At 42.9% G+C, this 19,308-nt stretch overlaps 1 protein-coding gene across 3 annotated transcripts; it reads right to left on the bottom strand.

The window, feature by feature from the left end:
- Positions 1-8,356: 8,356 nt before the first annotated feature.
- On the bottom strand, positions 8,357-18,062 carry CYP1B1 (cytochrome P450 family 1 subfamily B member 1). Of its 3 annotated transcripts, XM_072635841.1 has the most exons (4): positions 17,894-18,062; positions 15,171-15,249; positions 13,594-14,655; positions 8,357-11,553 (listed from the first exon to the last, which is right to left on the bottom strand). In XM_072635841.1, the coding sequence occupies exons 1-4, from the start codon at positions 18,039-18,041 to the stop codon at positions 10,968-10,970; spliced, it is 1,875 nt and encodes a 624-aa protein (XP_072491942.1). In that variant the 5' UTR covers positions 18,042-18,062; the 3' UTR covers positions 8,357-10,967. The 3 variants fall into 3 exon arrangements, with proteins under 3 accessions (XP_072491942.1, XP_072491941.1, XP_072491939.1); XM_072635840.1 differs by lacking the exon at positions 17,894-18,062 and having other exon boundaries at positions 13,594-14,646; positions 15,164-15,669; XM_072635838.1 differs by lacking the exons at positions 15,171-15,249; positions 17,894-18,062 and having other exon boundaries at positions 13,594-15,117.
- Positions 18,063-19,308: the final 1,246 nt, after the last annotated feature.

Genomic DNA, 19,308 nt, shown 5'->3' with positions numbered 1-19,308 from the left:
CTAGCCCAGCCCAGCCTTGGCCACATGGCATGGCTCAGCTCTTGGAGGAGGATACCTCAGGGGTGGAATCTCTAGTTACAGTAGCAGTGGTTCACAGATCCCTCAACCCACAGACACCAATGGGCAGTGATAGGGTTTTTTCAGCTGACCAGGAAGGGAGAAGGGAGAAAGGCCTTCCCATAGCTCCAGCCTCAGGCAGTGGCTGCAGAGGCCACATTGGGCAGGTGGCAGCAGTTCCCACAGCAGCCCGCATCCATTGTGGGACCGTAAAACCCCTGGGGGCGGCAGAGCCAAGATGGCGGAGTAGAAAGACGCAAATACACATAGCTCCGAACCCACAACCCATAGAACATCTGTATAAAGTAACTCACGACAAATTCTGGAGCAGTGAGGCCACAGAACAGTGGAGCGAAGGAGATTTCTGTTCCAGAGGGACCTGCAAACCTCTCGCAAAAGGTCCATTGCGCTGCAGATGTGGAGCCCAGCCCAGACCTGCCGCGGCCGCGGCACCGAGAGGAACAGATCCGAGCAGGCTTCAGGGACAGGATCTCCAGCGGCCACACAAGTCCCTCCACCCACAGGTGACGGGGGTCGGTGAGAGAGTCTCTTTGGCGGGTCAAGGGGGGAATGGGGTGCCCCCATGACTCGGGCCCCCTTGGGAGGCAGAAGCTGAGAGGCGGTGGCAGACCGGGGCTCCCCAAGCAGGCAGGAGCCTGGATCCATTGTTGAAGGTCTGTGCATAAACCCCCTGAGGGAACTGAGCCTGAGAGGCGGCCCTGCCCCAACCTGACCACCTGAACTTAATTCTCACACTGAATAGCAGCCCTGCCCCCGCCAAAAGCCCTAAGGCTGGAAGCAGCATTTGAATCTCAGTCCCCAAACGCTGGCTGGGAGGACCAGGAGGCGAGGTGGGTGTGAGGAGAATATTCAGAGGTCAAGTCGCTGGCTGGGAAAATGCCCAGAAAAGGGAAAAGAAATAAGACTATTGAAGGCTACTTTCTCGGAGAACAGACATTTCCTCCCTTCCTTTCTGATGAGGAAGAACAATGCTTACCATCAGGCAAAGACACAGAAATCAAGGCTTCTGTGTCCCAGCCCACCCAATGGGCTCAGGCCATGGAAGAGCTCAAAAAGAATTTTGAAAATCAAGTTAGAGAGGTGGAGGAAAAGCTGGGAAGAGAAATGAGAGACATGAAGTCAAAGTATGAACAACAAATCAGCACCCTGCTAAAGGAGACCCAAAAAAATGTTGAAGAAAATAACACCTTGAAAAATAGGCTAACTCAATTGGCAAAAGAGGTTCAAAAAGCCAATGAGGAGAAGAATGCTTTCAAAAGCAGAATTAGCCAAATGGAAAAGGAGATTCAAAAGCTCACTGAAGAAAATAGTTCTTTCAAAACTAGAATGGCACAGATGGAGGCTAAGGACTTTGTGAGAAAGCATGATATCACAGACCAAAGAGAGAAGAATGGAAAAATGGAAGATAATGTGAAATATCTCATTGGAAAAACAACTGACCTGGAAAATAGATCCAGGAGAGACAATTTAAAAATTTTGGGACTACCTGAAAGCCATGATCAAAAGAAGAGCCTAGACATCATCTTTCATGAAATTATCAAGGAAAACTGCCCTGAGATTCTAGAACCAGAGGGCAAAATAAATATTCAAGGAATCCGCAGAACACCGCCTGAAAGAGATCCAAAAAGAGAAACTCCTAGGAACATTGTGGCCAAATTCCAGAGTTCCCAGGTCAAGGAGAAAATATTGCAAGCAGCTAGAAAGAAACAATTCAAGTATTGTGGAAATACAATCAGGATAACACAAGATCTAGCAGCCTCTACATTAAGGGATGGAAGGGCATGGAATAGGATATTCCAGAAGTCAAAGGAACTAGGACTAAAACCAAGAATCACCTACCCAGCAAAACTGAGTATAATACTTCAGGGGAAAAAATGGTCTTTCAGTGAAATAGAGGATTTTCAAATTTTCTTGATGAAAAGACCAGAGCTGAAAAGAAAATTTGACTTTCAAACACAAGAATGAAGAGAACCATGAAAAGGTGAACAGCAAAGAGAAGTCATAAGGGACTTACTAAAGTTGAACTGTTTACATTCCTACATGGAAAGACAATATTTGTAACTCTTGAAACATTTCAGTATCTGGGTACTGGGTGGGAGTACACACACACACATGCACACACGCACACATACATAGAGACAGAGTGCACAGAGTGAATTGAAGAGGATGGGATCATATCTTAAAAAAAAAATGAAATCAAGCAGTGAGAGAGAAATATATGGGGAGGAGAAAGGGAGAAATTGAATGGGGCAAATTATCTCTCATAAAAGAGGCAAGCAAAAGACTCATTAGTGGAGGGATAAAGAGGGGAGGTGAGAGAAAAACATGAAGTCTACTCTCATCACATTCCACTAAAGGAAAGAATAAAATGCACACTCATTTTAGTATGAAAACCTATCTTACAATACAGGAAAGTGGGGGATAAGGGGATAAGCAGGGTGGGGGGGATGATAGAAGGGAGGGCATGGGGAGGAGGGAGCAATTTGAGGTCAACACTCATGAGGAGGGATAGGATCAAAAGAGAATAGAAGTAATGGGGGACAGGATAGGATGGAGGGAAATATAGTTAGTCTTATACAACACAACTATTATGGAAGTCATTTGCAAAACTACACAGATTTGGCCTATATTGAATTGCTTGCCTTCCAAAGGGAAGGGGTGGGGAGGGAGGGAGGTAAAGAAGTTGGAACTCAAAGTGTTAGGATCAACTGTCGAGTAATGTTCTTGCCACTAGGAAATAAGAAATACAGGTAAAGGGGTATAGAAAGCTATCTGGCCCTACAGGACAAAAGAGAAGATGGAGACAAGGGCAGAGAGGGATGATAGAAGAGAGAGCAGATTGGTCATAGGGGCAATTAGAATGCTTCGTGTTTGGGGGGGAAGGGGATAAAAGGGGAGAAAATTTGTAACCCAAAATTTTGTGAAAATGAATGTTAGAAGTTAAATAAATAAATTTAATTAAAAAAAAAACCCTGGGGGCACTGAGGAGCTGATTATTACCTCAGCCCTGTGTAGAGGCCCTGAGGGAACTGATCTTTATCTCACACTGAATGGCGGCCCTGCCCACGCAGCTTATCTGAATCTCAGCCCCCAGTGGCAGAACTGGAGGCCAGGTGGCTGTGGAGAGGAAACTGCTAAGATTCTGAGCACAAAAATCTCTGTCTGGTCCCAGACCAGTGTACATGCTTGATTGTGCCACCGTCTAGGAACTGAGATCTTACAGATTCCCAGAGTATACCCTACTCCTGACAAAGGACCCAAAAGTCAAATAACTGGTTGGGGAAATGCCCAAAAAAGGGGAAAAAATAAGACTATAGAAGGTTATTTTCTTGGTAAACAGATATCTCCTCCCATCCTTTTGGATGAGGAAGAACAATGCTTACCATCAGGGAAAGACATAAAAGTCAAGGCTGCTGTATCCCAAACATCTAAAATAAATATTCAATGGTCCCAGGCCATGGAAGAGCTCAAAAAGGATTTTGAAAATCAAGTAAGAGAGGTGGAGGAAAAATTGGGAAGAGAAATGAGAGAGATGCAAGAAAAGCAAGAAAAGCAGGTCAACACCTTGCTAAAGGAGACCCCAAAAAATGCTGAATAAAATAACACCTTTAAAAATAGGCTAACTCAATTGGCAAAAGAGGTTCAAAAAGCCAATGAGAAGAAGAATGCTTTAAAATGCAGAATTAGCCAAATGGAAAGGGAGGTTCAAAAGCTCACTGAAGAAAATAGTTCTTTAAAAATCAGAATGAAACAGATGGAGGCTAATGACTTTATGAGAAACCAAGAAATCACAAAACAAAACCAAAAGAATGAAAAAATGGAAGGTGATGTGAAATATCTCATTGGAAAAACAACTGACCTGGAAAATAGATCCAAGAGAGACCATTTAAAAATTATGGGACTATGTGAAAACCAGGATCAAAAAAAGAGCTTAGACATCATCTTTCATGAAGTTATCAAGGAAAACTGCCCTGATATTCTAGAACCAGGGGGCAAAATAAATATTGAAAGAATCCACAGATCACCTCCTGAAAGAGATCCAAAAAGAGAGACTCCTAGGAACATTGTGGCCAAATTCCAGAGTTCCCAGGTCAAGGAGAAAGTATTGCAAGCAGCTAGAAAGAAACAATTCAAGTTTTATGGAAATACAATCAGGATAACACAAGATCTAGCAACTTCTACATTGAGAGATTGAAGGGCATGGAATGTGATATTCCAGAAGTCAAAGGAACTAGGACTAAAACCAAGAATCACCTACCTAGCAAAACTGAGTATAATAGTTCAGGGGAAAAATGGTCTTTCAATGAAATAGAGGACTTTCAAGCATTCTTGATGAAAAGACCAGAGCTGAAAAGAAAATTTGACTTTCAAACACAAGAATCAAGAGAAGCATGAAAAGGTAAACAGCAAAGAGAAGTCATAAGGGACTTACTAAAGTTAAACTATTTACATTCCTACAGGGAAAGACAATATTTGTAATTCTTGAAACTTTTTTCAGTATCTGAGTAGTTGGTGGGATTACACACACACACACACACACACACACACACACAGAGCATAGGTTGAATTGAATAGGATGAGATCATATCTTTAAATAATGAAATTAAGCAGTGAGAGAAATATATTGGGAGGAGAAAGGGAGAAATGGAATGGGGCAAATTATCTCTCATAAAAAAAGGCAAGTAAAAGACTTTTCATTGGAGGGAAAAAGCAGGGAGGTGAGAGAAAAAAACGTGAAGCTTACTCTCACTAAAGGAAGGAATAAAATGCACACTCATTTTGGTATGAAAACCTATCTTACAACACAGGATAGTGGGGGAGAAAGGGATAAGCAGGGTGGGAGGGATAATGAAAGGGAGGGCAGTGGGAGGAGGGAGCACTCTTGGGGAGGGATAGGGTCAAAAGAGAGAGCAGAAGAAATGGGGGGCAGGATAGGATGGAGGAAAATATAGTTAGTCTTACACAACACGACTATTATGGAAGTCATTTGCAAAACTACACAGACACGGCCTAGATTGAATTGCTTGCCTTTCCAAAGGGAATGGGTGGGGAGGGAGGGATGAAGAGAAGTTGGAACTCAAAAGTTTTAGGAACAACTGTTGAGTATTGTTCTTGCAACTAGGAAATAAGAAATACAGGTAATGGGGTATAGAAATTTATCTTGCCCTACAAGACAAAAGAGAAGATGGGGATAATGGAAGGGAGAGATGTTAGAAGGGAGGACAGATTGGTGATAGGGGTAATTAGAATGCTCAGCGTTTAGGGGTGGGGAGAGGGGAGAAATGGGGAGAAAATTTGGAACTCAAAATTTTGTGGAAATGAATGTTGAAAACCTAAATAAATAAATTTAAATAATAAATATTTTAAAAAAATAAAAAACAAAGTTATAGCCTTAATGGGAACATGTAGAATGAATGTTGCAACACCAAGACTTCTTGAGATAGTTTTGTGACCCTAAGATTTTGCCCATATAGAATGATATATGCCATTAGTACACTGAGTAATGTCTAGTTTTTGTAGAACTCAAAAAAGTACAGCTTTCTGTTCATCCTGATTGGAATTCTGACAAAGATACTGGCATCTTTTCCTTTCTACCTGCATGAATAGGAGATGATGACATAATAAATTAGAACACTGGTCTCCACTATCGCTTGCCCAACAGTCATGTGCAAGTGTGAAAGTAAGACTACAAATATCACACACACACACACACACACACACACACACACATTTACATGCAGCATGCCTATAATTTGTCTATTTTTATTTAGATCAATAAGATTGCAGAGAATATCACTTCAGAGATTTAGATCAAGAAGTGTCCCTATAAGTCAGTTATTCCAACTCCCTCATTTTTGTTTTTGTTTTGTTTTGTTTGAAATAAGCAGTGAGTTTTTAGGCAACTATTTTATAATTCTGAAAGTAACCACGAAATCACAATTTTGCTTATCAGTTTTTAAATTTTAGTTTAGTCAATAAACTATTGTTTTTAAGCTAAAGATACATATGAATAATATTTCCCCTTCATAAGAACTCTATATTGAGCTGGCCATGTTATAAGTCATTTATCATTTATATCATGACACCAGTTGGAAACTAAAGTTTCCTTGAATTTGGATCACCTTTTTTCCAATTTCTTGTATTTCAGTATGGGGAAGTTGCCATTGAAGGTATTTTGGGGTTAAAATTCTTATTAAAACATAATTTGAAATTTGAAAGGAGAGAAATATGGGAAATATCCATATGGATGTCTATAAGGGACAGCAAAATATCTGGGTCAGAGTTTCAAGTGTTTTATCTATAAGATACCAAAGGACATCCAGGTAACTGACTACTTTCATCATTCATCCAGATGTTTGGCATCATGATAAAAGATAAATTTCCCCCTCCTTTCTCAACTAAAGACTCAAAATTTTCATGCACCCCAGTTGAAAATTTAGATCCATTTAAAACCATCCTGAGTGCTACCTTTGGTCAAAGAGAAGACATAATCTTTAAGTACTTAGACCTTTTAGAACAGAAATCTTTAATGACTTTGTTGAAAGGCTTAGAAGATGAAGAGAAAGCCAGTGGAGTCTTTATTGCTCCCTTTCAGCCTCATTCTCTCCTCTTACTTTCAAACATGAAATGCATTGTCCAAGTTTGTTCAAATAATAATCAACAGAGGTGAGATATGAACCTAGATCCTCTTATTCCTGATCCAACATTCTTCTCACTGCATCATGGGACCCACCTCAGGTCTTACTTTCAATGCCCAAGTTAACTAGGCCAACTGCTTAGAACACAGCCATGCTCACTTGAGGAAAGCACCGGGCCCACACAGTATCATATCAGACTGAATAACAGATTCCAACACAGACTACTTTGTCTATTTTATAACTTTAATAAAAATGTCTTTGCTTCTGGTTCTAGTCAAGTCTTTAATTTCTTGATATTTTTCTCTTCTGTTTTTTGCTAGTCAATAAGATGGCAGAGTTTGGTAAGCAGTGGAGATCATTCTTAGAAATAGGGAAAGATAAGGAGGGAAAAGTGGAATGGGAAGTGGGAAAGGCCTTCAGACAGCTGTGAAGAACACTCCCCTAGCATCTGTGCATACAGTGATTCATTTTCTATTCCAGAAACAGACTAAATGTGTTTATAATAAATGTGCCTGTCATGTCTGAAACTGTTTTCATTTCTCCCCATGCAATGGAATTAATTGCACTACCTGATTGTTACAATAGGAACCAACATATGTTTTTATGTGGCTTGAAATTTTTACAAAGACCTACCCCTGAAGCTTGATTTTTTTAAAAACAAATTGGATTTTCCCATGGAAACACTCTCTTTTGCTTGTCCTGAACAGGCAACCAGAACCCCACTAGCTGACTGAGGAAGGGCTGTTGAATAACCATTACCAAATTCCCTTTGCAAACATTCTAGAAGAAAAAAAAGAGCATTCTCTTAAGTGAATTCAGTTTTGCCTCTTGGAGAGGGACAGCAAAGTGAATGTTTCCCCCAAAGTGTCAGTGACCTCAGGCAGTCAGCTCTTTATTTCATAATTCCTCTTCTTGTTCTTTACTGTAATATAAACTACAGACCAGAAAATGGGAGCTCTCTCTCTCTCTCTCTCTCTCTCTCTCTCTCTCTCTCTCTCTCTCTCTCTCTCTCTCTCTCTCTCTGTAGTACAGCTTTAGCTGACAGATTCAAAATCTGTCTGGAAGGTCGGAGAGTAAATACACCTGAAAACAGGAAGTCTCTGATGAAGTGTGAATATTGGTTGAGGCTGCGTAGGTGGGTGGAGCAGTTTTCATATTTAACACCCTTTGGACAAGTTCTTACCATACTATGTTTCCAGACACTGACTTCACTTTAAATTGTCTCGTCCGCCAGAAATGGACAGAGAAAAGAACAAAATACAGATCCTTTATGAGGGGCAGTCATGTGTTGGACATTTTTAAAAAAATGATTATTTTTCCTATGAAATAAAATATATGATTACAATCTCAATGTGCCCCCCCCAATTGCATTTTTAATCTCCATTTTGCTGAGTTAGTTGTTAGTGAGATTTAACTTTCAGGGATGGTTCTGGCAAGTTTAATACTTCAATTAGGGGTTTGCAAGGAGGCTGGATAAAACAAACATATAGAAAGATTGAATAGTACAAAAGAAATAATGGCTGGATAAATGTTTGGGACACACACTTGGTAACCATTTATATACTAGAGTTGGAAGGGTTCTTGTGCCCCTTGTTGAAATGTAATAGCTTTAACCAATGACAAAAAAAGGAACAATTGTTAAAAAAAAAAAACAAAAAAACTTTTATTTAATGTTTTGGTAATAGCATTCCATTATTACAGGCATAATTAAAAAGAGACGATTTTACAGAGGCATACGTGTGCATACATATACAATACATATAATTCGTGCTGCATTCGTGCTGCATGTCACAAAAATCAATGTGCATCACTTTCAGTTACAATTTTATTCTGTGATAACTATATACATATTTAAAGCTTATTGGAAAAGGTCTAAAGATAAGAGAGGCTAAATAACAAGGAAACCTCAGACAGCGGCATCATAATTATAAAAATACAAATGAAGTGTATCTTATATAATTAAGTGATCTAATATAGATCTAACAAGAAAATAGTAACTTCATAAAATAATTTCACAGGTGAAGGCTAAGTTCTGGGGCATGAAAACATTTCTGTAATCCGCAAAACAATCCTAAGACATTTTCTCTGGAATATTTTAAAGACAATTTCCTTAAAGTCCAAGTCTTAAAATTTAAAAAAAAAAATTGTTTTATGAACATTTTAGCAGTAGTGATTACCTGGAACAGATACTCTGCTTGATAGATAATTTGCAGATATTCTATATGAAATCTATGTAGCTCAAAAGTGAACTGAGATGAAGTTATTATGCATTTAGTCCAATCAATTTCATCACTATTCTGAAAAATTCCGGCACAAAGTGAATTTTTTCGGAGGTGATATAAAAGAGTGGAGAGAAAAGAGAGTGGTCAGTAGTTTACATTAATTGATGTGTCTAAATAGCCTGACCAAATTAACCAGATAACTACCAAGTATCTATTTTACATATATTAAATAAACATGGCTTTATCAGCAGGTAACATTGTGATCTACATACAGAGAAATGAATCACAGCATGATCATATGTTTCAGTCAAGTTGTCTTGATGACTTATCCAGATTTCTATATGCCCAATTCTGCCACAGCACTTCTGGAAAGCCCAATTTGCCAACAGAACAATTCTCTGGTCCTACTTGGGTAGGTTAAATAACTCCACTATGGTAAAGGAAGGAAGACATATAAATTTGGTCTCACCAGTGGCTTGCAAACAACCTTTTAAAAGAAAAATTGTATGAATAAGTATAACTGCTAGTTTTCATTATTAAATTTCCAAAACTTACTGTTCTTGTGAAGATCATAAATTCTGACTTGCAACTGGCACTCTGGGCATTCTTTTTCTGAATTTACGTGCTCCAAGCAAAATGATTTAACATGCATGGGAAAAGTATTTGAATTATTCATCTTTCTTCCAATTCTCTATCTCAAACACACACAAAACAGTCTGTAATTCTATCAACAGTGACTTCCAAAGAAATGCATATGATTTCTTTTTTAGTTTTATTTGAAATAAGCAGTGAGTTTGTAGGCAACTATTTTATAATTCTGAAAGTAACCATGAAATCACAATTTTGCTTATCAGTTTTTAAATTTTAGTTTAGTCAATAAACTATTGTTTTTAAGCTAAAGATACATATGAATAATATTTCCCCTTCATAAGAACTCTATATTGAGCTGGCCATGTTATAAGTCATTTATCATTTATATCATGACACCAGTTGGAAACTAAAGTTTCCTTGAATTTGGATCACCTTTTTTCCAATTTCTTGTATTTCAGTATGGAGAAGTTGCCATTGAAGGTATTTTGGGGTTAAAATTCTTATTAAAATATAATTTGAAATTTGAAAGGAGAGAAATATGGGAAATATCCATATGGATGTCTATAAGGGACAGCAAAATATCTGGGTCAAAGTTTCAAGTGTTTTATCTATAAGATACCAAAGGACATCCAGGTAACTGACTACTTTCATCATTCATCCAGATGTTTGGCATCATGATAAAAGATAAATTTCCCCCTCCTTTCTCAACTAAAGACTCAAAATTTTCATGCACCCCAGTTGAAAATTTAGATCCATTTAAAACCATCCTGAGTGCTACCTTTGGTCAAAGAGAAGACATAATCTTTAAGTACTTAGACCTTTTAGAACAGAAATCTTTAATGACTTTGTTGAAAGGCTTAGAAGATGAAGAGAAAGCCAGTGGAGTCTTTATTGCTCCCTTTCAGCCTCATTCTCTCCTTTTACTTTCAAGCTACTCTATTTGGGTTTGGGTGTACAATAACATACCCCAGGAATCTGCTGCATTGCTATTTGCCCTGCAACAGAATTCCACATGAAGCAGTTGCCTTTTTAGAACTTACCCAAGGTTTGGGCAGTGACTGAGATATCAAAAGGAGATTTAGGTTGTTTTTTTTTTTTTTAAACCTATAAAAAATTTCAACAGTCCCCAAGGATAGTGTTATAGTGAAGCTATGATATATTTCTAAAAAGCTTTTCATCCCCTTTCATTCTATAATCATAAAATCTTGCAAGTTATTTTTGTAGTTTCGTTAGTTATTCTGTCAAATGCATTGGCTCACTAGGATTCACTTAAAGGGTGGACCACATATCAGTGGCATATACTTATATAAATACTGATCGATGGGTTCTCATCCAAAAGGTTCACAGGAGTATGTATTGATGGCAGAAAGAGACTAACAGATATTGATAGACTCATTTGTTTTTTCAACTTTGAGTTCATCATACTTCCACTTATTACTCACTGGTTGTTTTCGGCTTGTAGTCTTTGAACAGCATTATCAAGTAGTTGCATAGATTCTCTCAGTGTGACGTTAATTGTGAATGATTGTGGTTTAATGGTTAACCCATAACTAAAATTCATTTCTGGGTCCTCATCTGGATTGGCATGGAAATTGCACTGGTGGGCCAGAATGGAAATAAAGAGAAATAGCTGTATTTTGGACAGCTCTTCTCCAATGCACCTACGTTTGCCCACTGAGAAAATCATGACTCCACTAGCCATGTCTTTGTCAATGAATCCTTTGTTGTCCAAGAATCTGGCTGGATTGAAGTCTTCTGGGTTTTGCCATTTCACTGGGTCATGATTAACTGACCACTGATTGATAAATACCACCGTATCTTTGGGAATGTGGTAGCCCATGACTGAAGTGTCAGTGGTGGTGGCATGCGGGATGGTGACAGGCACAAAGCTACTGAAGCGCATGGCTTCATACAGAAAAGCCATGACATAGGGGAGATGAGGCTGATCATCCAAGGAGGGCAATCGATCTCGCCCTACAACTCTATCCAATTCTTCCTGTACCAGAGCCTGAACTTTAGGATATCTGTTTTTAAAAACACAAATGGAGAAAACAATTAGGGAAAGTAGTTTTTATTGCATCAAGAAAAATAATTATTTCATTATCTATTTGGGAAAGAGTTGTATATTTAAAAATTATCCAGAATTAGAGGCTAATGTAACATTTCCCTAACAATACAAGTGAAACTAAAACAATCCTCTGAGTTCTGGTTACATCGTCAAATGGGCTTTGACTTTGGGGACACTCAAGTTATTATATCTTAGAAGTTTTCTTCTCACTTCATGTTAAGGGCCTATGCCACATAATTTTGGTCTGATCTATCTTCTTAAAGGAGAGGGTAGGTTTTTTTTTTAAACCCTGCATGTTTGGCACAACCATATAATGTCATATTTTTCCCTGCTGTATTGTTTTAAAGGGATGCCAGTATGATAGTGTTTCTTAATCCCGACTGTATGGTTGAAGAAATGGAGGCTTTTTCCCAGTTAAGTCTATAGAGATAGACAAGTGTGAAATGGCATGATGATTTGGGAATAATAAGGTGATGAAAACCCTCTCATCAAGTAAGCATTTTTCTTATCACTTCCTTAAACAATTACTCTCTCGAAAAATTTTCTATAGATAAATACCCAGCTTTGATTTCACCACAGAAAGTTGTTGGGTATCATTTGAAGGGTATTGAAAATTGAAATTTAGAATTTATGCAAGGTTTTTTAAATGTAGTAAAATATAGTTTACATATAATTGAATAAAACTGTTTCATTAATAATTGATGTCATTTCCTCAGCTGTTGTGTAACATTATACTCTCAATTGACATCCATGAAACAGACTGTGCTCTGATTCCAGGTACCACTTTCCCCCCCACCCCCATCCCCTCCGCTGATTTTTAAGATTTCTGTATGTGGTTGTCACAGTTTCTCAGGCAGTCCTAGTTTTCTGCGAATAATCTCACAGAAGTTGCAAGCAGCCGCCCTTCTATAATAAATTGCCGCTGTGTGAATCTTGTACTCATTAGATTTTTGTTGGTGCTTTTGTACAGTCTGCTCTAAAAGGGTGGCAAAGTCTAACCTTTCCTTTGTTTCTTCTTCAAGTCACGCGATCACAACAAAAAGAGAGACAGAAGGCTTGAGCACATTCCCACGTAGCTGGTGCGTGCCCTACCTGGGTTATGGAGAGCTTCCTCTCCACCTGGTAAACCTATTGCTCCGGGCCGCCTCTGCTTTTTACAAGTCCTCGCCTCATCCCTCTTTATTTTCTGTGACACTCAGCTTGCTCTTTCCTTTTCTACTAAGACCTTGTGTTTCTGGCTCCACGCCCAAAGCTTCCGTGCTAGCTAATCATGATCTGGGCCACAACCAAGTCTGGGGCGGGGGGAAGGTGGGGCAACCGGGCTCCGAGCTTGCTTTGCTTCATTCTGTTTACTTTCCTGGGGAAACAAAGCCCTAAATCGTCTGCTTGGTTCGACTGCCAGAGCCCGCCTCAGATCCGCACTGCTGACTAAGCTAAGCCCCCGTGCGCCTAATGGGCTGATGTGTTTATTTAACATATTTAGTGCCTTACACTTTCCACTGGGGAGAGGGGAGAAGAGGTGGAGGAGAGAGGAGGAGGGGAAGAGAGGAAGAGGGGAGGAGAAATCGTCTCCTAGTTTTCCTTTGACTGGAAGGGAGGGACAAGGAAAGGGGGGGGGGGGGTGAAGCTAGGCGGCGGGATCCTTAAGTGATTTTCAAAGGCCTCTTTGTCTAGAAGTGTTTAGCACTGATTCGCCTTCACACATTTTTCCAGTTTGGGAGACTTCTCTGTCTTCCTTAACTAGGGAGGCTTCAAGCGATCAGAAGTGAAGGGGACACAACTCTGCAGAACACGCTGCTTCACTACGTGTGGCTGGAGACACAGAATGGCCCGCAATGGCCCCTGATCTCTTATCCGACGCAGAGCACCAGCCCAGGACAAAGGTTAGAAGGGTAGGAAAGAAAACTGAAGACAACTGGGAAATTTTAAAGACTAAGAAGCCCTAAAGCTGTGCCACTGGTTCAGCCCCCTCCTCTTCAGGTAAGTTTAGCCTTACCTTATGAAAAGGATAAGAAGCCACTGTAGTGCAGTGGAAAGCGTGTCCTGGCTGGCCCCGAAAATATCGGTGACTGTGGCCGGCACATAATCTGTGTTCAGGCGCAGTCCAGGCTTTGCTTCTCCGGGACTCTCCTCCTCCTTCATCACAGTGTGGATGAAGGCATCCATCATGTCGCGAGGCGGGGCCCCGGGCTTCAGGCTACTCCTGTGCTTCAGGAACTTATCCAGCACAAAGCTGTAGAAGTCATGGTTGAGTTTCTGGAAGTCGCGGTAAGCCGTGCGCACCGGGTTGGGGAAGCGCTGAAGCCAGGGCAGCACGTCTACTAGGCTGCCCGCCCCCACCGTGCGGCCGAAGCGCTCGTTGTGGCTCAGCAGCTCGCGGAACTCTTCGTCACTGTGGCTGTAGCGGCAACCGAAGCACACGGCACTCATCACGTTGGCCACGGCCACCACGGTGAGGGGGCACGGGTTCAGAAAGGCACCCCCGGCGCTGCCTTGCACGAGCAGCATCACCAGCTCTCGCGCCTCACCCAGTATGTGCTGCTCTAAGACCCGGCGGCTGCGGACTTGTCCAGTGGAGAAGGCACGCACGGTGCCATGGGCCACCCGCCTCTGCACCTTCCAGATCTCTGAGTATTTGCTGAAAGCCAGGCTACGGCCGTTGGACACCACTTGGAAAGAGGGGAACGGCGGGCGGCTAGCGAAGGCGGACCCCTGTTGTACCAAAGCCTGGCGGATGGCGCGCTCGCCGTTCAGCACCACCACTGGGCAGTTGCCCAAGCGGATTTGGAAGACATCGCCGTAGCGGCGGGCCAAGCGAGTGAAACAGAGATGCGGAATGTTGCCCACCTCCACAGCGTTCCCAATCAGGGGCCACTGGAATGGGCCAGGGGGGCTGCAGCTGGCCCATGGAGGCCGACGGCAACGCCGTAGGAACCACTGGCCCAAGTGGACGGCGGCCAGCACAGAAAAGAGGAGCAGGAGGGTGGTCTGTTGGGTGGACAGAAGGCCAGGAAGCCAGGATTCTTCGCTGCTTCGGCTTGTGGCCATGCTGTGGGAGACAAGATCCATGGGCATCGAGAACTATGGGGGGAGGGGGAGGGAATGGGGGTGGTGGACGGTTTGAGGAGAGGGGAGGAAGAAGCTTAGAGCACCTTGTGGAAATAAATTAGGATAGATCAACTCACACTTAACGTAAACAACTATAACTTGAAAGCAAGGAGGTTGTTATTACTTTGGTCAGGATACACCCTAGACTGGTACTGTCTGTGGGAAAACGCTAAATTTCACCAGCATCTACCTGGCACTGTACTTATTCCCACCGCGCTCCCCTCATCTCCTTCCATTCATACACTCTTCACTAACAGGGCAGGAGAGAAACAGTCCCCATACACAGCAGTATAACGGTCTCTCTAGAGAGAAGGGTATCTAGGCACGGACTGCCCCTCTTCCTTACCTCCCAATTGGTGCATTCCCTGGCCCTCCCTCCACCCCTCACACACCCACCTGCAAAAACTGGTAAAACGAGGAGGTGAGGGCTTCCCAGACTTCTCAAAGATATTACTGACCTGTGGGTAGGCGTTGCTCCCAGCAATGTCTGATGAGTTAGGGAGCTGAGAAAATGAGTGTAGCTCTGGATACAACCAACGTTCAGCAGTGTCGAAGAGAAAGAGAGAGATCAGATCTCTATACTCCGGACAGTCCCATTCTGGCACGGATGAATCTCAAAGGCTGCACCTGGGAGAGTATCTCTCTTTTCACCTGCTCCACAGAGTTAGAAATTCATCCCCACTTCAGCCCAGGAGGCTAAATTAGAAAATCTGGAATAAGGTGAGGTGAGGTGAAGCTATGAAAAAGCAGTTACCTTCCCAGGTGCTCTCCACCCCGGGAAGCGAAGAATGCTAGGATTTTTTAGCACCGCTGGAGGTGGTTTGGGAGCAAGGATGGCAGAGTCAGCCTCTGCACCTAGCTGGCAGAGCTCATGTGAAACAAACTTGCTACTTGCAAACTGAACCAGCCCGGACTTTGGAAATGAAGCATCCCATTTCTCGGGTTTTAAGGACTCTGAAAGGGAGGAGGGATGGAAGGAGGGAGGGAGGGAGGGAAGAGAGAAGGGAGGTGGGAGCCGGTCGGAGCATCAGCAGGCAGAGTGGACCTGAAAAGGGCGGAGCAGTGCAGGCAGGGGGGAGGGGCCCTTTAAGAGTGGCACCCGCGTGAACTAGACCTCAGTCTCCAAAGGCAAACGCGGTGGGAGAATCAGACCCTCGTCACTGTACAGCCGAAAGCAGGATTTATTTGAATAACTAACAAACAACCCCCCACCCCAGAATACAATTGGCAAACTTTCTTTGCAATGAGATGCAGTCACCCCTAAGATAAAGTATACCCTGGTTCCCAAGCTCGGATTCCACCTAATTTTCATTTAGAGTTGAGTCCCAGGACCAAAGTGACCCTCCTCACCCCCAAGCCCATCACTTTTTTCCAGGGCCAATTCTCCCATGGACATCAGAGGGTCTAAATGCAAACATTCAGGCTTTTTATCTCTTTATACCTAATCTGTTCTCTGCCTTTCTGGGATTTTTTTTCCCCTGCTTGCTCCGGAGCAGAAACTTCCTCTACCAACTACAGATGTGCTTTGTGCACGACCGTTTCACAGTGGCCTGGGGCTACTGGGAAATTAAGTGACTTGTCCAAGGTCACGTGGCCTGTACCTTTCAGTCGGGATTTCAACCTCAACCCAGATTTTCCCGAGACTAGACACTTAACCAGAGCCACCCTCATTTTCCTAAAGGGTAAAAACCAAGGACTTGAGGTTAGTAGCTTCTAAGGTCCTTTACAACTCTAAACCTATAATCCAGTCTCCTGATTCAGTACACCTTGATGCCCCTTGTATTTTATTCTCTTGGTCATTTGTCACCTCCAACCCAGAAACAGTGGTGTGAGCTTGCACTGTCTTTGAATAACCTGTAAGCTAAGAAAACAGGAGGAGAACCCTTGGCGGCTGCGGTTTCCTACTCTCTACTTTCCCACCACTTTGCTATCATCTATCTATATCTATCTATCCACCTATTTATCAGTCTACCTACCTAATCTATCAACTACCTGCTATTATCTCTCTACTCATTTATTTAAACTATGCCCCCACTCGCACCCTTCGAAGCAGCGAGACTGCTGCCCATTGGATAGAGCTCCAGGCCTAGAGTTCGGAAGACTTGAATTCAAAATTGATCTCAGACGCGTACTAGCTGTGTGACCTTGGGCAAGTGATCTAACTTCTGCCTCAGTCACCCATTTGTAAATTGGGGTGAATAATTCCTCTCGGGGCCGTTGTGAGGAAAAAAATGAGATATCTGAAAAGCTCCCGGCACATAGTAGACGCTTATGTACATACATATTCCCTACCCTTATATTTAATTTTTTTCTATGAATTTCTCAAATAACCACAAACATTGAAACATACAAAGAACGAGGACTGTATAAGAACGCGTGAACTTGTTTAGAAAACGCTTTAAAAGAGTTTATTGAACACCCTCGGATTAACTTCGTACACCTCCAAGGCATAAGAGGTAGAGTTTCAGGAAACTCGAATAAACAATCAGTCATAATCACAGATGCCCGGCACACGGCGATGAGCCGCGTCGGCCTGGCTCCCTCGGCTGCCAACCTCGCAGGAATCCGCCCGTAGATGCTCGGTCGGGGAGCGCTCGCGCGCTCGCTCGCTGCGCAACCCGGACAGGCTTTGGCTATGGGAGCACACTCGCTCTCTCTACGCTCTCCTTGGTCCGCCTCGCCTCTCTCGGTCTGGCTGGGCAGAGCAGCTCCTGGGGGAGCTGGCAGTGCGAAGGGTGGAGAGACAGGATAGGCTGGCGTCCCTTGGTGGGACAGAGGGGCTGCGCGGAAGGAAAAAAAAACCCAACCCTGCCTCCCGAGCTTTAGAGAGTTGAAAAGTTTGGCGCTGGCGTGTGTGTTTTTTTCCTTCTCCTGGGTCACCTCCCCTTTGCGTGCGGAGTTTGCATTGCGTGCGCGGCTTCTGGAAAGCCGGCTCTAAGTCATCCCCTCTGTACTCATCTGGGCTCCCCCTCCTCCCGCGCCTTCTCACGGTACCTGACACGCAGAGGCTGCTCTGCCAGCAGCGTGGGGGAGGGAGAGCCAGCAGCACCCCGCCTCCCCCCGCCCCCATCCCCTGCCCGACACGCACACCCGCCACCCGGCCACCTCCCTGCTCGGATGGGCCAGCCTTGCAGCTCCGTCACCTGCTAAACCCATTAGCCGGGGAGCTTCGTGGCTGGGCTACTTACTGGTGTCTGCTTCATTCCTTACTGCGGGGTTGAACGTGTGGGTACATGTGTCTATGACTCCTCTCAAGGAATATGAGGATGGGTTTCGTGGTTTGTTTTGCTTCTGGCTTCTTGAAACGTGCTGCAAAGAAATCGCGTGACCCTTCATTCTCGGGCTCCCTTACAAAAAGTATTCTCATGAGGAGTGATCTAACAGGTCCTTATTTTCGGCTTTTTTTTCCCTTTAAGGAGGGGAGGAATTGTGTGCTGTGGCATGTGTTTTGATTAACTAGATAGGTGACACTCTTTACTTCATGCAATCATTCAAGCCCCTGCCTACGCTTCCCTAGGAGAAGCTGTAGATAAGAAAGACCTCCTGGGGGTCACTACAACACGTTCTCACGAGTATACATTATGGAATAGCATTTATCCCGGGTGTCCCAAAAGTCTTAGTGCAGTCTTCTATTAAAACCACCCTAATAACTTTTGAGACACCTCCTATAACATTTCAAGGTTTGCAGAGTATCTTGCATCCTCACAACAATCCTGTGTAGTAGGTACTATTATTCTCATTTTTACAGATGAGGAAACTAAGGCTGGGAAAGGCCTGGGGTCACAGAAGTCAATAAGAGTCTAAGGCAAAAAGTCACAGCTGGAGTCTTTGCAAGTCTTCCTGACTCCAAGAGCAACTCTCTACCGCATCTCCTAGTTGGTTCTATTAAGCACCTGCTATGTGCAAAGCCCTTGAAGAAGCTCTGGGGATGTATCATATTAAGTGCCTACTACGTGTCAAGCACTGAGGGATACCAAGAAATGAAACCATCTTTTCCTTGAAAGAACTTTAGACTTAGAATACAGACGCTTAAACACGGATAGATAAATGTAATATCCACATATGAAGTCAATGTAAAATTATTTCTGGGGAGTGAAGTCTTGGGCACATGGGACAGTTCTCATAAGGGGTGGTACTTGAGCAAAGCTTTGGAAGGGAGTAGATGGTTCCAAGAGGTAATGGTATGGAGGCTCTCAGCCTTGGGGCTAGTCCATTCAAAGCACAAAGATGGGAAATGGAATGCTACCTACCAGGAACAGTCAGTATGGTGATTTGGCTGGAATGTAAAGTGTGTGGAGAGGAATCATGTAATCATTCTTGAAGGATGGACAGACTGGAGACAGATAGTTAAATGTTGAACCAAGGTAAATCCTGGAAGCAATAATGGGTAACTACAGCTTCTGGAGCAGTGAAGTTGACATGGTCAGATTTGCACTTGAGAACATCAGTTTGGCAGTTGTGTGTGGTATGGTTTGGAGAGGAGAGAGGATGGAGGCAGACCGGTTAGGAGCCCATTTCAATGGCCATCTATGGAAGGTATTGAATTCCCTCCTCAAAGGTGATGGCTTGAATTAAGATTATGGTTATATCACTGAAGAGAAGG

This window comes from Notamacropus eugenii, chromosome 1 (genome assembly GCF_028372415.1).
Source record: "Notamacropus eugenii isolate mMacEug1 chromosome 1, mMacEug1.pri_v2, whole genome shotgun sequence".
NCBI lineage: Eukaryota > Metazoa > Chordata > Mammalia > Diprotodontia > Macropodidae > Notamacropus > Notamacropus eugenii.
The sequence above is the reverse complement of the archived record's forward strand: the minus strand, read 5'-3'. Positions and strand labels throughout refer to the sequence as shown.